The 15,099-nt window shown below is 48.5% G+C and overlaps 8 protein-coding genes across 8 annotated transcripts; 3 read left to right on the top strand and 5 right to left on the bottom strand.

Moving 5' to 3' along the window:
- Positions 1–65: 65 nt before the first annotated feature.
- PG985_003860 (uncharacterized protein) lies at positions 66–1,634 on the bottom strand (the record flags this gene model as incomplete). The annotated part of the gene is made up of 1 exon (XM_066823629.1): positions 66–1,634. The coding sequence occupies one exon, from the start codon at positions 1,632–1,634 to the stop codon at positions 66–68; it is 1,569 nt and encodes a 522-aa protein (XP_066686789.1).
- Positions 1,635–2,709: 1,075 nt separating this feature from the next.
- On the top strand, positions 2,710–3,162 carry PG985_003859 (uncharacterized protein; the record flags this gene model as incomplete). The annotated part of the gene is made up of 2 exons (XM_066823628.1): positions 2,710–2,791; positions 2,873–3,162. 2 exons carry the CDS (start codon positions 2,710–2,712, stop codon positions 3,160–3,162), a joined length of 372 nt encoding a protein of 123 aa, XP_066686788.1.
- A 939-nt stretch (positions 3,163–4,101) lies between these two features.
- On the bottom strand, positions 4,102–5,586 carry PG985_003858 (adenylosuccinate lyase; the record flags this gene model as incomplete). Its single annotated transcript, XM_066823627.1, has 3 exons — positions 4,102–4,644; positions 4,706–5,208; positions 5,289–5,586. 3 exons carry the CDS (start codon positions 5,584–5,586, stop codon positions 4,102–4,104), a joined length of 1,344 nt encoding a protein of 447 aa, XP_066686787.1.
- Positions 5,587–6,124: 538 nt separating this feature from the next.
- PG985_003857 (uncharacterized protein) lies at positions 6,125–7,496 on the bottom strand (the record flags this gene model as incomplete). The annotated part of the gene is made up of 4 exons (XM_066823626.1): positions 6,125–6,799; positions 6,883–7,044; positions 7,133–7,327; positions 7,410–7,496. The coding sequence occupies 4 exons, from the start codon at positions 7,494–7,496 to the stop codon at positions 6,125–6,127; spliced, it is 1,119 nt and encodes a 372-aa protein (XP_066686786.1).
- Positions 7,497–7,958: 462 nt separating this feature from the next.
- PG985_003856 (uncharacterized protein) lies at positions 7,959–8,366 on the bottom strand (the record flags this gene model as incomplete). Its single annotated transcript, XM_066823625.1, has 2 exons — positions 7,959–8,238; positions 8,305–8,366. 2 exons carry the CDS (start codon positions 8,364–8,366, stop codon positions 7,959–7,961), a joined length of 342 nt encoding a protein of 113 aa, XP_066686785.1.
- Positions 8,367–8,394: 28 nt separating this feature from the next.
- PG985_003855 (uncharacterized protein) lies at positions 8,395–8,945 on the top strand (the record flags this gene model as incomplete). The annotated part of the gene is made up of 3 exons (XM_066823624.1): positions 8,395–8,431; positions 8,503–8,648; positions 8,703–8,945. The coding sequence occupies 3 exons, from the start codon at positions 8,395–8,397 to the stop codon at positions 8,943–8,945; spliced, it is 426 nt and encodes a 141-aa protein (XP_066686784.1).
- A 261-nt stretch (positions 8,946–9,206) lies between these two features.
- Positions 9,207–9,557, top strand: PG985_003854 (uncharacterized protein; the record flags this gene model as incomplete). Its single annotated transcript, XM_066823623.1, has 1 exon — positions 9,207–9,557. The coding sequence occupies one exon, from the start codon at positions 9,207–9,209 to the stop codon at positions 9,555–9,557; it is 351 nt and encodes a 116-aa protein (XP_066686783.1).
- A 3,265-nt stretch (positions 9,558–12,822) lies between these two features.
- On the bottom strand, positions 12,823–14,813 carry PG985_003853 (uncharacterized protein; the record flags this gene model as incomplete). Its single annotated transcript, XM_066823622.1, has 4 exons — positions 12,823–13,237; positions 13,296–13,570; positions 13,631–13,757; positions 14,389–14,813. 4 exons carry the CDS (start codon positions 14,811–14,813, stop codon positions 12,823–12,825), a joined length of 1,242 nt encoding a protein of 413 aa, XP_066686782.1.
- Positions 14,814–15,099: the final 286 nt, after the last annotated feature.

Here is a 15,099-nt window from a genome sequence, read left to right as displayed (position 1 = left end):
AAGAGTCTTCGAGGATAAGACATTGACGGCCTGAAACGTATCTGTTAGAAACCTAGAACAGGGCTTCATCCGCAATCCGGCTCATCGCCGCCAGCGGTAATAGGTTGACCCGCACTAGGCTGAGTCCCGTAAGCTCCTCCGTTCAGAATCACCTCGGAGTTGTCATCCAGATTGTCCTGAACCCTTCTCCATTTCGTCTTGCGATCTTTCCGTCCCTCGAGCTCGGCGCCTTTTCCTTTGCCTTTGGGCTCGAAAATTGGCTTGATCAATCCTGCAAGAAGCGGGTTCTTGCTGAAGGCGCCGCCCCCACCTCCAAGATTCCTGCCAGCATAGGCTGGTTCTGATATCTCTTCGACGACTTCGACAATGTCATCATCCACTGGGCTGGCTGGTCGCTCGACTGCGGCCATCTTCCGGACCACCTTGCCTCCCACCAAGTCGATACTGACCACTTGACGGCGCTTCTCGTACTCAGGTCGGGCATTCCACTCCATCTCTCGTAAGACCTTTTGCTGCCTCTTCAATTCTCGGGCGCGCTCCTCGGGAGTAGACCACATGCTCCCGCCCGTACCAGCCATTGCGCCCGTCACATCAAAGTCGGCAGCCTCATCTTTGACAGTTGTCCGGCGAGCGTTTTGGTTCTGGAAGGCGAGCAGGCGATCACGGTGTTCTAAAGCCTTGGCCTCAGCCAAAGATGGGGCCTCGTTCGCCTCGCGGGGCTTGGTGAAGGGGGCTGGCGTTCGGGACACATCGGCCCTTCTGTGGGCATCCCGGTCGGCTGCCTGTTTCTCCCGCCCACGCTCGGCCTTCAGCTCTTTGATCATAGACTGCACCTCGGACGAACTTAACAGCGGGGTACCACACGAAGTGCAGGGGCCCAGTCCTTCCTTGACACAGATGACCTTGCCACAATTCAGGCAGTTAGGAGCAGCAACCAGCAGAGGATGCCTGGCGGCGACGCAATTGCATTTCCTCGAAGCATCGCTGTTCTTTTCTGGGTTCGTCGTCAGTTCCAGGGCTCTGATAGCAGCATCCAAGTCGGACAAGGCCGAAGAGGCACCATGCATAGCCGTGCCACCCGAGATGTTGATCTTGGTCTTGGGTGCAGGGGTAGATGACCGAGAGGCAGGAGTGGACTTTGGCTTGGACTTGGTTAGATCCGAAATCAGGTGACCGGCGGCAGATGGGGGCGCCTTGGGCGGAGGCGGCGTTGCCGACTTGGCCGGCGGTTTGGCCGGCGAGGCAGCACGGCTCGATGCGCCCGACCGGTAGTCATCTTCGAGGTTCCGCTTGTTGTAGGCAGTGCCTGGCGCAGGGCCGAGGTTGGTGACTTGACGTGGGGCGGGCGTGTGGAGGGGCGCCTTCTTTTTCTTGTTGTTGTTCCGCGCGGGTTTGGGAACGCCGCCCGAAGTAGATTGTGAAGAGGATGATGCCTGAGGTGCAGGGGCGGATTTGGGGTCCTGGCGCCTGGAATTGAAGGATGATATGAAGTCGACGGCGTCGGGTGAATCACCAAGCAGATTCCGGAAATGCTCCACTGCCTCGGGCTTGGACAGTGTTGCGGCGTAGGTCAAAACTTGCTGGAGATCCTCGTCAGGCAGCGGCAGAAGCCGCGAAAGCTGGGAGATGGACATCAGAAGCTGTTGGCTGTGAGACTGTGAGAGAGATAGGTGCCAAAGAATAAATGATAGTGACGACACGAAAAAAGATGTGTGCTTGACTGTTCGTTTGTGAGGTTGTCTCTTGAAGCTGAGCACTAGGAACAATTGATGACCTCAATCACTGAAAGCGCAGGATGGCCAGCCACAATGAGAGGGGCTTATCTCAGATCAAAGTTGTGGCCCAGGCGACATTTGGTCCCTTGAGGATTGGGGCTGAAGTCTTGGGCCAACCAAGGTAAGACGTGCACAGCCGGCTCAGTTCCCACTGAACATTTCCGTTGGACCCCACTGCAACCGCCGACAAGAGTCACACCGAAGCTCAGCACTATTTTTGGACCTCGCTCTTCCCCGACGCGCTCTCTCACCTGCCCTCCAGGTAGATATTCCAAGTCTTCGTGGACCAAAACAGTCGCAATTAATTCCCGCCAAGCATTGAAAAGCCATGCCGTGTTGTTGCGGCATACTTGTCCAATTTTCTTGCGCAACGCTTATTTCAAGCCACCGACGTAATGTTCTTCGCAAGTCGCTAGCAGAGACGTGAGCAAGTGCCGCGCTCAGGGGACCGCCCGACCGTACGAGACTTTCCCCTGAGAAGGGTCTTAGTCCTTTTCCCCTAGCACCTGTCGTATCGCGCGCGGATCCCGCCCATTTATTGCCCCAGAATGTTCGTAAATACGGGAACGCGGCACCACAATGCGGCGCACCAATGCACTTTCCCATGTTGGTGCCACGCAATAGTTCCGTTAAGCTCCCGGCTCTAGCTCCCTGAGCCTTTTCTGATTGGCCCCAAAGCGTATCTTCGTGATAGCTGCCGTGCATCCGGAGGCCCACGTCAGCCAGCAGCCACCGCAGGACAAGCTTTTTCTAGGCTTCCTAGCCGCATGCATGTAACGGGCAATACATAAACACTTTATAACGGCCCGTATCCGTACAAACCACTGATCTACTTTTGCTGTCTTCTTCGCTTCGAACAATCCATCCGGGGCAAACATACTGGGGTCGCATTTGGATCATATCGACCACGTTTCGGTTCTCCATCATCGTCATCATGCATCTTACTTCTTACCTTAGCTGGGCGCTTGCTGTCTTTGCCATATATCCGACAGCTATCCTTTGTACACCAGATGAGGGTGAGTGAGCTTGATGAAACCGAGCATAAACTGTATGCAGTTTGGGGTTGAGCCTTGGGTCTCTAACAGCGAATGTTACAGCAAAAGCAACAACGACGACCAGCGACATCACTGAGGGAAAGTCTGGGAAAGCCACGGCCACAAGTGAAGAGGGAACATCGTCCCCCCAAACACCCGGCCCTACCACCTCAACCGGGAGCTCCTCCAATTCAACTGAGGCTGCTACAACTACGGAGGATCCGCGACCAGTAACCACAGCAATCCAAGTGACTCCCACGACGTCGGTGCCGGATCTCGTGAATGGGGCTAGTGGGAAGGAAGTCGAGCTCATCGGCTCTTTACTAGGCCTTGCGGTTGCCTTTATCATTTGATGCGGGGCGGGGAAGGAAGGAGTTGGCGGTTTTCAGCGAGTCACTAATACTATCTATACCCTATCAGTCATTGCAATTCAATCCAGCTTTTTCTCGGGCGTTCAACATGCTGGTTTAGCTCGTGCATAATCAACTTCGTTCATCTGCTCTGTTTGGCAACCCATTCTCTCAAGGCTCGACTGCGTACCATACTAATCAATATCTCCACGATGTCTCATGACATGAAGCCTTTGTTGATGTAATTATCCGAGATATGGCGCGGAAAGTCCGGGTGTCTTGCATCCAAGGAGCGAAGTAATATTGATAACTTTCTTTCAGTATACTTATTCCATGTCAATTTGACGGCATTGTCGTTGAATGAGACCAGGCTCAGCTTCACATTGTACACAAGTTATGTTTCCTAAGCCTATGAGTATCTAGCCCTTCAATGCAGCACATTCACGGCAGGGATCTTACAAGTTCCGTTGAGCCAATAAGCATCTTACCTTGCTGAAATACTCCTTTGTGTTCATCGTGACGCAGGCCGTGCGGATAATGATCATCCTAAAGTGGAAGGTCAGCTTCTCGAAGGCCACTAGTATAACTCGATATCTAAGTTTGTCAACCTAGAAAGGTAGCTTTTGATTAGAAACCCAACCTAAGACAATGGCAGCGAAGAGTATAGTGACGGGGACGAAGACATCAAAGAGATACAAATCGTAGATCATCTGGTTAGCGTTGAAGAGGGGGTTTCATGCAGGAGCAGTGATAGGATGGATATACCTGAATATTATGCTATCAGATTATCCTGAAGGTGAAGGTCAGGAATCAAACAAAATGTATGCAATACGCATCAATGCCTAATTCACGAAGCCCTCGCCGGGGGCACCAAACTCGTTATCTACATCGTTTCATATCTAGCATCATATAATTCCCATTCGTTAATACTATATACGGGGGCTATTGTGCCAAGAGCTCATCCACCATGACCTGACACGTCCCCATATAACGCGTCGGATCGCAAAGCCGCTCCAACTCCTCATGACCGATATGCTTCGTCACAACCTCGATCTCCTGCAGCGTATCGAGCAGCGACTCCCCGCCCTCGAAAGCCGCGACGCAGGCCTGGTAGACGACCTCGTGCGCCCCCTGGCGGCCCGAGTGCTTCGCGAGGGCCATCATGACGGCCTCGGCCACGATCAGGCCGCGGGTGCCCTGCAGGTTGGCGAGCATGGCGCCCTCGTTGACCTGGAGGCCCGCGAGCGCGAAGTCGGCCTGGTGCAGGGACCCCACGGCCGCGATGAAGGCCGTCGGGACCGCGGCCCACTCGAGGTGCCAGGGGCCCGAGGCGCGCTCGAAGTCGGTGATCATGGCGTCGAGCACGAGGCCCGCCTGCGCGCGCAGGACCTTGGACTGGGCTAGGATCACCTCGCTCGAGATGGGGTTGCGTTTCTGGGGCATGGTGGAGGAGGCGCCTCGGTGGGGGACGTATGGCTCGGCTACCTGTACATAGCATTACGTGAGTTATTCATCCAGGGGTAAACTGAATGGATGATATACTTACCTCATTCAGCTCATTCGAACACATAATCATGAGATCAAGAGCGATTTTGCCAAGAGTACCCCCTACCAGCGCCAAGAAGTTAACAACCTCAGCAACCGTGTCCCTCGCCACATGCCAAGTAATGACGGGATCCCGCAGTCCGAGAATCGAAGCCAGCCGCTTCCTGACCCGGACGCCGTCGTCGCCCAACGAGGCCTGCGTGCCCGCGGCGCCGCCAAACTGCACCAACAGACAGCGCTCCTGGATCTGCCACAGCCGCTCGACGTGGCGCTGCATGCCGGCCAGCCAGACGCCGCACTTGTACCCGAACGTGACGGGCAGGGCGTGCTGCAGATGGGTCCGGCCCGCCATGGGGGTGTCGCGGTACCTGGCCGCCATGGCCCGCAGCGTCTGGATCACGCGCTGGAGGAGGCGCTCCACGATGGCCAGCCCGTTGCGCATCTGGAGGACCGACGCGATGTCCATGATGTCCTGGGTCGTGGCGCCCCAGTGGATGTAGCCCGCTATATAGTCGTCCGTAGATCAGCCCCTGGTCAGAAGTAGAGATTGCTCCTCTCTCTCAGGGAGCGTATGTTCTACTTACCCTCGTTCTCGGGACACCACGAGGCCATCTGCTCAACCAAGGGGAACACCGGATACCCCACAATCTCCGTCCGGGACCCCAGCAGTTCCCAGTCGATCTTAGACACGTCGCTGTGCTGACATATCACGTCCGCGACGCCGCCGGGAATAACCCCCTCGGCCTCCTCGGCTTTCGAGAGCGCGCATTCGGCCTCAATCATGTGGGCGACGTAAGACCGCTCCGAGAAGCACTCGCGGATCTCCTCGGTGCCGAAGATGTTCCGGAAGAGGACCGAGTCGAAGACGGTGGCGGAAGACATGATGATAGTGGATGGTTGTTGTGGGAGCACCGGGCTTGCGGTTTCAATACCCGGGCCTGAAGGGTAATTGCGCTAGGAGTGATCGCGTCTTGTATAAGAAAGTCGTGTCTTGTATACGAAAGAGAGTGTTACTGATGAAACACCCTTCCACTGTCCACGGCGATGAGTCCCGGCAAATCGGAGGCGGAGAAGAGTCTTGAGCGGAATACCGTGCCAAGGGATGAGATGGTGGGTTGGGAGCAGCCCGGCGGGATTAAGGGGATCGCGGTTTAGCGGGTTAGGGCCCCCCACCGCTTCCCCACAAAGGATCGAACCATCGATTTAGCCCCCTCCTGCGCCCAAGACGCGACGAAACAATCTCAAACCGTCTGAATTCGAACAAGACTCAGACGTCGGACGGTGCGGTCTTCGCTAGACCTCAGCTTAGAAAATGGAGTGCAATTGGTCCGTATCTGAGTAGCTTTCTCTTCTTGCATACGCGCAATCTACTCAGGCAAGGACGTAGTCTTCTCCTTCTTGCGATGTATGTCTACTGGCCTCATTCTTCATCCCCGGTCCACATAGTTTGCCCATCCTCAATCGTAGCCCATAGATCCCGAGGAGACAGCCCCATGCAGAGCTTAGGATAAAGCTCCGAGAGCAGAGCCTCTCCCGCCACTCGGAAGAAACCAGTATACCCTCCCGGCGTTTCGTCCGCGACGGGCTCCGTGGCATCAACTGCAATCAGGTACGGTGTGGCGTCTCCGTCGTCACCAAGAACCGACGCGACGACTACCTCATCCACGAGCAAGAATAGTTCCAAGTCCAGCCCAGCCCCGACGCCCCCCATGTCCCGGGCGATGTGGAAGTGTCGTCTGGCTTCGGCGCTACTGACACCCTGTAACCTTGGGTCTTCGATCATCTTGAACTCCAGCGTGTCCTTGACGCGCTGCAGATCTGGTCCCGTCTCCTTGTCGAGCTGGGCGTCGCACAGTGCATCCAGCTTCTCTTGGAACGCCTGCCACCGCTTCTCGGAGGCATAGTAAGTACGCACGATGACAAAACCCCAGGCGGGGTAATCTCTCCTCTGCAGAGTCTGAATGAGAGGTGACGGGGGTGAGAGAGTGCTGCTACTGGTGCCGCTGCTTAGCAGCGGCCCGCTTGTACTGGCCGGGGTGGACAGCATCTGAGCCGTCACCTGCGCATTCCGGGCTTCCATATACTTCGTGAGGATCTGTGCACCGACCGGGTGCGATAGTGAGCTCAGGGGACTGAAATATTTCTCGCGGGGAGGAGAAGTTAGCAGGGGATACTCACTTCTTGCGAAAGCTGCGATAGAATATCAAAGGTTGGAGACACAGCTTGCTCGACAGACCATCCAGCGGGTATGTAAGCCGGAGGGTCTATCGCCTGCTGTCCGGTTTTGCGGGACTGGCGCGCGGCATCCGCACACTTGCCAGCCGCCCACAGCCTTTTTTCCTGCTCGTTGGAAGTTGGGGTCAGCGGGTGAAACAGCATACATTTATTACGCTTAATCCTGCGTCTTCTTGAATACGCAGGCGCATACCTCTTCTGACAGCTTGCTCACGAGCGTTATGTCGACACCTTTTGCCTGCTCGGCGGTCCAGCCGGAGGGCACATAGGACGGCGGCGTGGCTGGTCTCGCCGTGAGCGATGACAATGTCTGGTTGAGCGTCTGCAACACTGCATAGTCGGGGGAGAAGGCATGTCTTCGTACAACCTGCTTCAGAGCCGCTCGTTCCTGGAGATATGGTTAGTAGAGAAGCCAAGAGTGAAAGAGTATTATTGGCATAGCCAACTTGCTGGGTGGGTCATGCACTCACTTGTTCCGGCACTTGACTAAATTCCTCAAGGGAAATGGTGTTGAGGCGTTGGCTGCTCCAGCCTGCAGGAAAGTCGATGGTTGCCATGGTCGATCTAGGAACTGTCGTTTCGTCTGCGAGGAAATGATCAATCTGGACACAATGTTGCTAAGCGCCTGGAGAATGTTGCAAGGTGCGGTATGTAATATCGAACAATACCAATCCATGTACGAGTCAGACCCATGGATTGTATAGGGACATGAAGTCAAATGAAGATTTCTGCGCCGCTGGAGAGTGCCTAGATCATGCTGCAATAGCCGAGATTGCCAGGGTTCTTTGGGCGATGACGGGGTTATGTCCGATTGGAGGTGTGGCATCCTGCAGTCAGCTGGAGAATATGTGACCTTAATCTTAATTCGATCTATAATTAGATCCCGATTGGAAATGTTTTCCAAGAATATGCGATAAAGGGGGCTTGCGTTTGTACCTACATGTCTTGATTAATCCCCAGCAGCCAACTAATACACTATAATCAACACCAAATTACAAAGTCGTCCACTCGATCCCCTTTCAGCTCATGCCAGTACAGTAGTAATACCCAAGCCAGACAAAGCAGTCTGCGCCGGTATCGGGATTCCATTTCTGGAAGGTAGCGACATCAATACCCGCATGGTTGGCGACCAGCCAGCAGTAGTCCCCGTCTACGGTCAAGTGGAACGTGGTGCATCCCTTGACCATGTTGGCCGGGAAAGGCGTGGGTGTCACCACTGGCGCGGCGCTGGTCGCTGTCGCCGGCGTGGTAGATGTGGTAGTGGCCGGGGCTGACCTGGGAAGCGCATCGACGCAGTAACTACAAGTTATTACACAAGTTAGTATATTGTTCTAAATATGGGAAAGATAGAAAGGCAACACTTACCCGTCTCCTGCCACCAAATTCGTGCAGTTCTCATTGAGCCCGATGTCCCAGGCAAGAAGCATGTCCAAAGTGATGCCGTGGCTGGCGGCAATGCCAGTCAAGGGGTTGAAAATTGTCGTCGAGCATGGTGAGTTGACTACCTATTCTTCATTCCTCTAACCAATCGCGCGCGCTGTTGATACCATATCATCGTCGCAGTCACCGAGTTACAAACGCCCAAGGCTTTTATGAACAGCCTTTTGGCCAAGGCACTCCCAAGCGGCACCACTGGGTTCAACTTGCGGTACGATGCCGAGGCGATCTTTGGCAGGAACGGCTATTTTGACTACACCTTGAAGGCTTTGGTAAGTCTTGCGGCATTGCCCCTGATTCGGCCACGGTGACAGCCGAAGAGGCAGCAGACTGACGTGACTGACACCATCGATGGCAACACAAAGATCTCCACCTTTTTCTACAAGCTTCTCGGCAGCACCGAATTTCAAGACAACCTGCAGCTGTTGACGGTCAAGGAGAACTCCTTGAAAGCCGCCATCTGGGCGTGCTACGAGAACATCAACGCGGACAAGAAATGGAACAAGATGTCGCCCACGACACAGCTGGCAAGTTGTCTTCCACCGGTCTGTAAAGGTGACAGGTGCTAACACTATTGCAGGATGTAATATGGCGCCCTAAGACGGTCGTCGACTACCTGAACAAGCCAGATGTACGTCCCGAACCTCCCGAACATGCTGTTCCAAGCTTTGCTGACAACCTTCCAGGTACAAACATCGCTCCAAACAACATTAGACAGAATGAGAGCCATTTTGTGAGTTCCCACTTCTACCCGACCACCCGACCAGTAACCCGATCTGCCGAGATAATATGTAGCTAATCATTTGCCTCCTTACCCACACAGCGCCGCCATGGACGGGGCCTTGCCCAACTTCATCAAGGTCGGAACTGGTCTGTCCCTCGAGACCGCCCTCACCAACTGTTACCGCGACCACTTTGCGACCATGACGGCCAACCTGGTCAAGTACGTGCTGCGAAGGCTACCCGGCATGATCACGTTCTGGCAGAGCACGGCGGGCCAGAACCTGCACGGCGCGCAGTACGCAGCGCGATGGTGCCGGGTTGCTCGATATGCAGCAAAATGCCGCGACGAAATTCGCCATCAGCACGGCCTTTATATAACATTATTCCTTAATCACTTTACCTCGATTAACTGTTATTTATATATTACTTTTACCTCACCTTTCCAACTATCACCCTAGCCTCTCGCATCGAGAAAAGGGAGGCTCGTCGCGACTGATACAAGAAAAGAAAGCTGACGTTTACAATCTTATAACTACGTTGCATGTGCGAACGGGAAAGGAGTCATGTGGCCTCGATTTTCCGGGCAAAAATTCAAAAGAAGCAAAACATACAACACCGAGGATTCCCAGGTCGTCACCGACCCTAGTACTAATTTGGCTCTCTGCTGCTTATATATGGGAGAGCGGACGGGATCCCTAGTATTCAGCAGGATATGGTCGTATGTACCAGGATCTAAAATTTGACAACTTATATACCTCGCATTCTTGGTGAAGCCAAACATGGGTAGGAGTAGGGGTCTCAGACCTAAATTCTGCACCAGCTGTCACTGCTCTGTCTGGTCGTCTGGTGAACACAGCCATGCGATAGTTGAAATGCAAGACGCGTAATATGCGAATAGCAACAGCATAAATTGCAATTCGCTATCTTTATGTCATTTACCAGCAACATACTGTAACTACCGATACTGCACTATCCACCGAATCATGTGGTAGAAGAGCCATCGATCGAGTCATTCTCGTACTCGGATTCCTCGGAAACTTCGTCCTCCCACTCTGATCTGTCGGGCGGCTCACCATGTAGAGGATTAACGACTATCTCGTCGCCAACCTCCCCCATTACCTCGTCAGAAATCAGACGCAAATCGCACTCAACCATGTCCTTGGGCCAGTGAGGAAATGATCCTGGATTGTCAATCATTTGAAGCCATACCCTAATGCGATCTGCTATAAAGGAGGGCGGGTTGCACTCGAGACAACGTGATATAACATTTTTCACGACGCCTGGTTTATTACATCTGCCGTACTAATTTAGTAAGGGTTAGTTAGGTATGATCTAGCAAATTCTCATCTGAAGCAAAAAATATGCGTACCAGAATACCAAAGTTATACGGAGGTCCCCTTCAAAAGTCTTTTCCACCCCCCCCCTGCCAACCACCCTTATTATCAACCCCTATAACCAATATCGCCAACTAACAAACAGGTACAACTAAAGGGTTATTTTTTTCCTTTTTTCATCGATTTTATTAATTTTTTTATTTTATATTATTTTTTTATTATTAATAATACTTTTTATCGATCTAATAATACAATCGTTAATTATAACGTTAAAATCTCCCCTTTACGGTAAAACTAACGCCGAAATTTAAACTATAACCGATATATCGATATAAATTATTAATAATATCTACACACGAGCCATCGAAACCGAATTTAACCTTAATATTTAACCTATTATTATTCGTAATAAATTCGTAACCAATAAAACCTAAACCGGCCGTCCTTATAAATAAAAAAAAAAAATTAACCGAACTCGTTATTAATAAAATATTTAATATTAAAAATAAAAAAAATAAAAATACTAAATAAATTATTAATAAAATTAACGAATTAAAAATTATATAAATTTCCAAATCTATAATCTAATAAACCTTTTATCGTAATAATTATAATAAAATTAAGCTAATTAAAAAACTTAAATTAATATAAAAAATAAAGAATAAAAAACTTATTTAATATTAAACTTACAAATACTAAATTATTAAAAATTAAAAAAAAATAATCTAAAACAATAAAATAAATATTATATTCCTCTAACGTTGTAACAATTACCGGATTTAAAAAAAAGCCTTTAAAACCCTTATTAAATCCTATATCTATAAGCGATAAAAAAAATATTTAAAATTTATATTTTAAAATTACTTTATTTATAACCGTAAAAAACCTTATTATATTTAAGCTCCTGAAATAATAATATAATATAAGGCCGTTATTACTGCTATTAATAAAATAAATTAAAAAAATAAATTAAAAATTAAAAAAAATTAAAAATTAATTACCGATATAATAAAAATAAACCTCCGTAATTAACTTAAAAAAAATTAATATAGAAATTTACCGAGAAAACCGGTAAACTTTTTTATATCGAAAGTTCGGAAATTAATTAATAACGTTATTAAAAAAAAATTATAATACCGAAGCTTATACCCTTTATTAAAAAATAAAAAAAAAAAAAACCTAATACGCTTATTTAAAAAAATAAAATACCGATATATTTATATTAATATTAAAAAGTTATATACAACTACTATAAAGTAAATAAGCTATTATAATATAATAATTTATTAAACCTTAACGCTATCGAATTATACTAATTCTACCTAAAAAAATATATAATATAAAAAAAAGCCCTTAAAAATCGGTTATAAATAATTAAAATATAACTTAATAATTAACTGGAAATACCGCAAACTATTATATAATATTAAATTAAAAAAATTCCTCGCTATATTAAAAAAATTATTAAGTTAAAGAGAGATAACGAATATCGAAAAAAGAAATCCGATATTAAGGGAAAGTTATCACAAATATAATCTTTAAATTTATAAAAATACTAAAATAATATCGTAATTTAATAATATATATATCGTAATTATACCTGATATCGACTTTATTAATAATATCAATAACAGCCAATATCAAGCTTTAGAACAACTCCATTTAATCTATTAATAACATTATCGATATTAAGCTTTAAAACAGCTTTAACTAATCCATCTAATCCATTAATAATATCATCGATATCATCGATATAAAGCTTTAAAACAGCTCCATTTAATTCATTAATAATATCATCGATATTATCGATATAAAGCTTTAAAATAGCTCCAATTAATTTATTAATAATATTATCGATATTAAGCTTTAAAATAGTTCCAATTAATTTATCTAATCCATCAATAATATTATTAATATTAAATTCTAAAACAGCTCTATTTAGTCCATTTAATCTATTAATAACATTATCGATATCAAGCTTTAAAACGCCTTAAAACGCCTTAAAACAGCTTAAATACATACTGTACGCACTGGTCACCTGCCACCTGTTGCCAATTACTTAGCAGACAAGGGGGGGTGGAAAAGACTTTTGAAGGGGACCTCCGTACCAGTACTCAAAACGGCGGGGGTTCGGATGTATGGCTCGCGCGATGGCATGCAATGAATTTCGGTATTGGTTGACCAGGTAATACAGATTGCCAATAGAGATCCATATCGTCGAAGACAGACGTTTCAGGTGCAAAGCCTGTAGGAGAGCAAAATAGGCGGACGGATAATCCATCAACCTCATATGGACGCGGCCTAATAGATAGAATGTGTCCGCCTCCAAGGACCCTGATTCATTCGAGTTTAGTCATTGATTTCCAAGTGGTAACTAGGAATATAGTGGTTAGAAATGTATACCTGCGTCAACGGCCGTCTGTAGATATTGTTTCGCTTTTATCCAACCTAGCTTAGCTGAGCATTCCGAAGAGTCTCGGTGATAGTTCTCATCCGCAGCTTTCAGTTCTACAAAGCCCACGAAGGTACAGGCCGTGGGATTCCTCGGGTCTTTGGATAAAATATCCACGGCTTCTTCCAAAGTGCTGATTGGCTCCATGTGAAGTATCTTAATCTCGACTTTGCGAAACATCTGCCATCTTGTTTTCTCGGCAGTCTTGATGGGTGGCAAGCCCGGCCCGAAGTGGGGTTGTCTTCTCTTCGATATTGAAGGAACAATATTTGAGCTGGAAACCAAGTTTCCGCCCACCTGCACAACTGGCCCAGTAGTAATCAGGGCTTCCATCCAACGGCCACAGAGTAAACTGCATAGAGTAGTGAGATCAGCCACTAGTGGTCCATAAGAAAGCGAGGCCAATTTACCAAATGTTTCTTTGCGAACCATCTCCTTTTGATAGTGATCCATTGCAGTCAGAGTAAGGACATTGGTCGGTCAACGAGCCTGTGACTGGGGCTGTAGTGGAAACGATTATCGATTGCTCAATCTGCATCCCAGCTTTAATGAACTGCGTCCAATTATGGTGCCCGAGCCTGACACCTTGGTTTGTTAGGATGATGGCGAACCGAGATGCCTTGATGTGGTCTACACCAGGCCTGTCGTTTGCGTATACGACATTGATGAGCATATCGAGGAAGCTCTGGTGGATTCCGTCAGGTCCTGAACTTGTGTGCTTTCTAAGAGCAGAATAGAAACTTACATAATACGTTTGGCAAGCTTGGAAAGGCAATGCCCAGCTCTCACCCAAAGCATCGTCTAGGCGAACAAGTTCGAGGTTTAGATGCAAGGGTAGAGCTTCGAGGAGATGAACAGATCTCTTCAATTGCCTGGAAATGTCTAGAAGTAACATGCTAGACTTGGTTTAGTGAAAATATTTGACAACCGACTAGTACTGACATGTATCACTTCGTTTTTGAAGGAGGGTAGACGTACGTGTTTTGGCTGATAACTTCGAGCATTTTCGTTGAACATTTCGCCAGCCTGCTCTCCGTTAGCACACAGCTGCGGATTCGAATCAACTATCAGTAGGCGTTATTACTCAAGGAGGAAATGCTTGATGCCCAGAAGTAATTTGCAGAAAGTCTCGATCCTCCGCCCTAGCTGGGTGACATATCGACGGATCGATGACGATTCGGTGGTGGTAATGCATGTTACCTCATCCATGTGCGCCCTGATGTTTATGATTCCCTGTTCTAAGGCAATTATCTGATTTGAATGTTTTTCTGAATGTGTTGTGGTTACGGCCTGTAATTCCGCAACGGCTCGAGGAGTCATGGATACCAAGCTGAGGATCTTCGATGTTTCGGAAGAAATCGCGCCGCATTCTTTTTCGCACGATCATTGAAGAACCAGTGTGGCTCTCTGCAACCTGTTTGGCAAGTCTTTGGATTTGGTTCCTGTTGTAACACATCAGTCCGAGGGCAAGAAATCGAAGGAAAATTGAAAACTCGTGGATACATTTGACGGACACCCATGAGCAACATGATAGCCCCCATTTCAGATAAGATAGTCTTGCGCAGCTCATCGATATCGTTCTTCGCTATCATGGACCAGTGTATTCTAGTCCCGATGCTGCTGAGGCTCTTGGTGCTTCTGAAGTGTCCAAGGCTGGCTTCCTTGGACCTCATCTTGGCTGCCCAGGTTTGTAGGGGCTGTTGACAATGCAGTATGATGGCCCTGATTTGTTCTAAGGTTTCGCGCTCGGCTTCATTCTCAGGCTCCTGGCGAATCACCTGCTGGAGCGTATTTCGAATGAGGTCGAGCTCGAGACTCAGGTTCTGGAAGTGGGCTGGTGCGTCCTTGTAATTACGCAGCTCAATCGCAATCCGTTCGAAAAGACCCAGCACTGCGATGACATCGCCCACGGCATAACCGAATGACATAATGATTGAATGGTATGATATGCTGTGGAAAGATGTGTTCTTGTTCGCATATGCTTGTCGAGGAGTTCCGCTTCTCGTAATGAGTAGGGCGCCTCCAGGTAGGAGAGTAAGCCGTAAAACCCCGCCTGATAAAGCAATGCCCTTTGAGTAGCCTGCCTGCCTTAGGCCTCTATGCATGAACAAGGCAAAATCTCGACTCAGGCTGTTCTGCCTTGCGCAGAGCCTTGCGGTAAGCCTACTTTTTGGTGGCTGGAGTATGCCCGGCTTGACGAGGTACCGATCGAAC

This window comes from Apiospora marii, assembly GCF_038362585.1.
Source record: "Apiospora marii strain CBS 49790 chromosome Unknown utg000003l_segment0_segment0, whole genome shotgun sequence".
NCBI lineage: Eukaryota > Fungi > Ascomycota > Sordariomycetes > Amphisphaeriales > Apiosporaceae > Apiospora > Apiospora marii.
The sequence above is the reverse complement of the archived record's forward strand: the minus strand, read 5'-3'. Positions and strand labels throughout refer to the sequence as shown.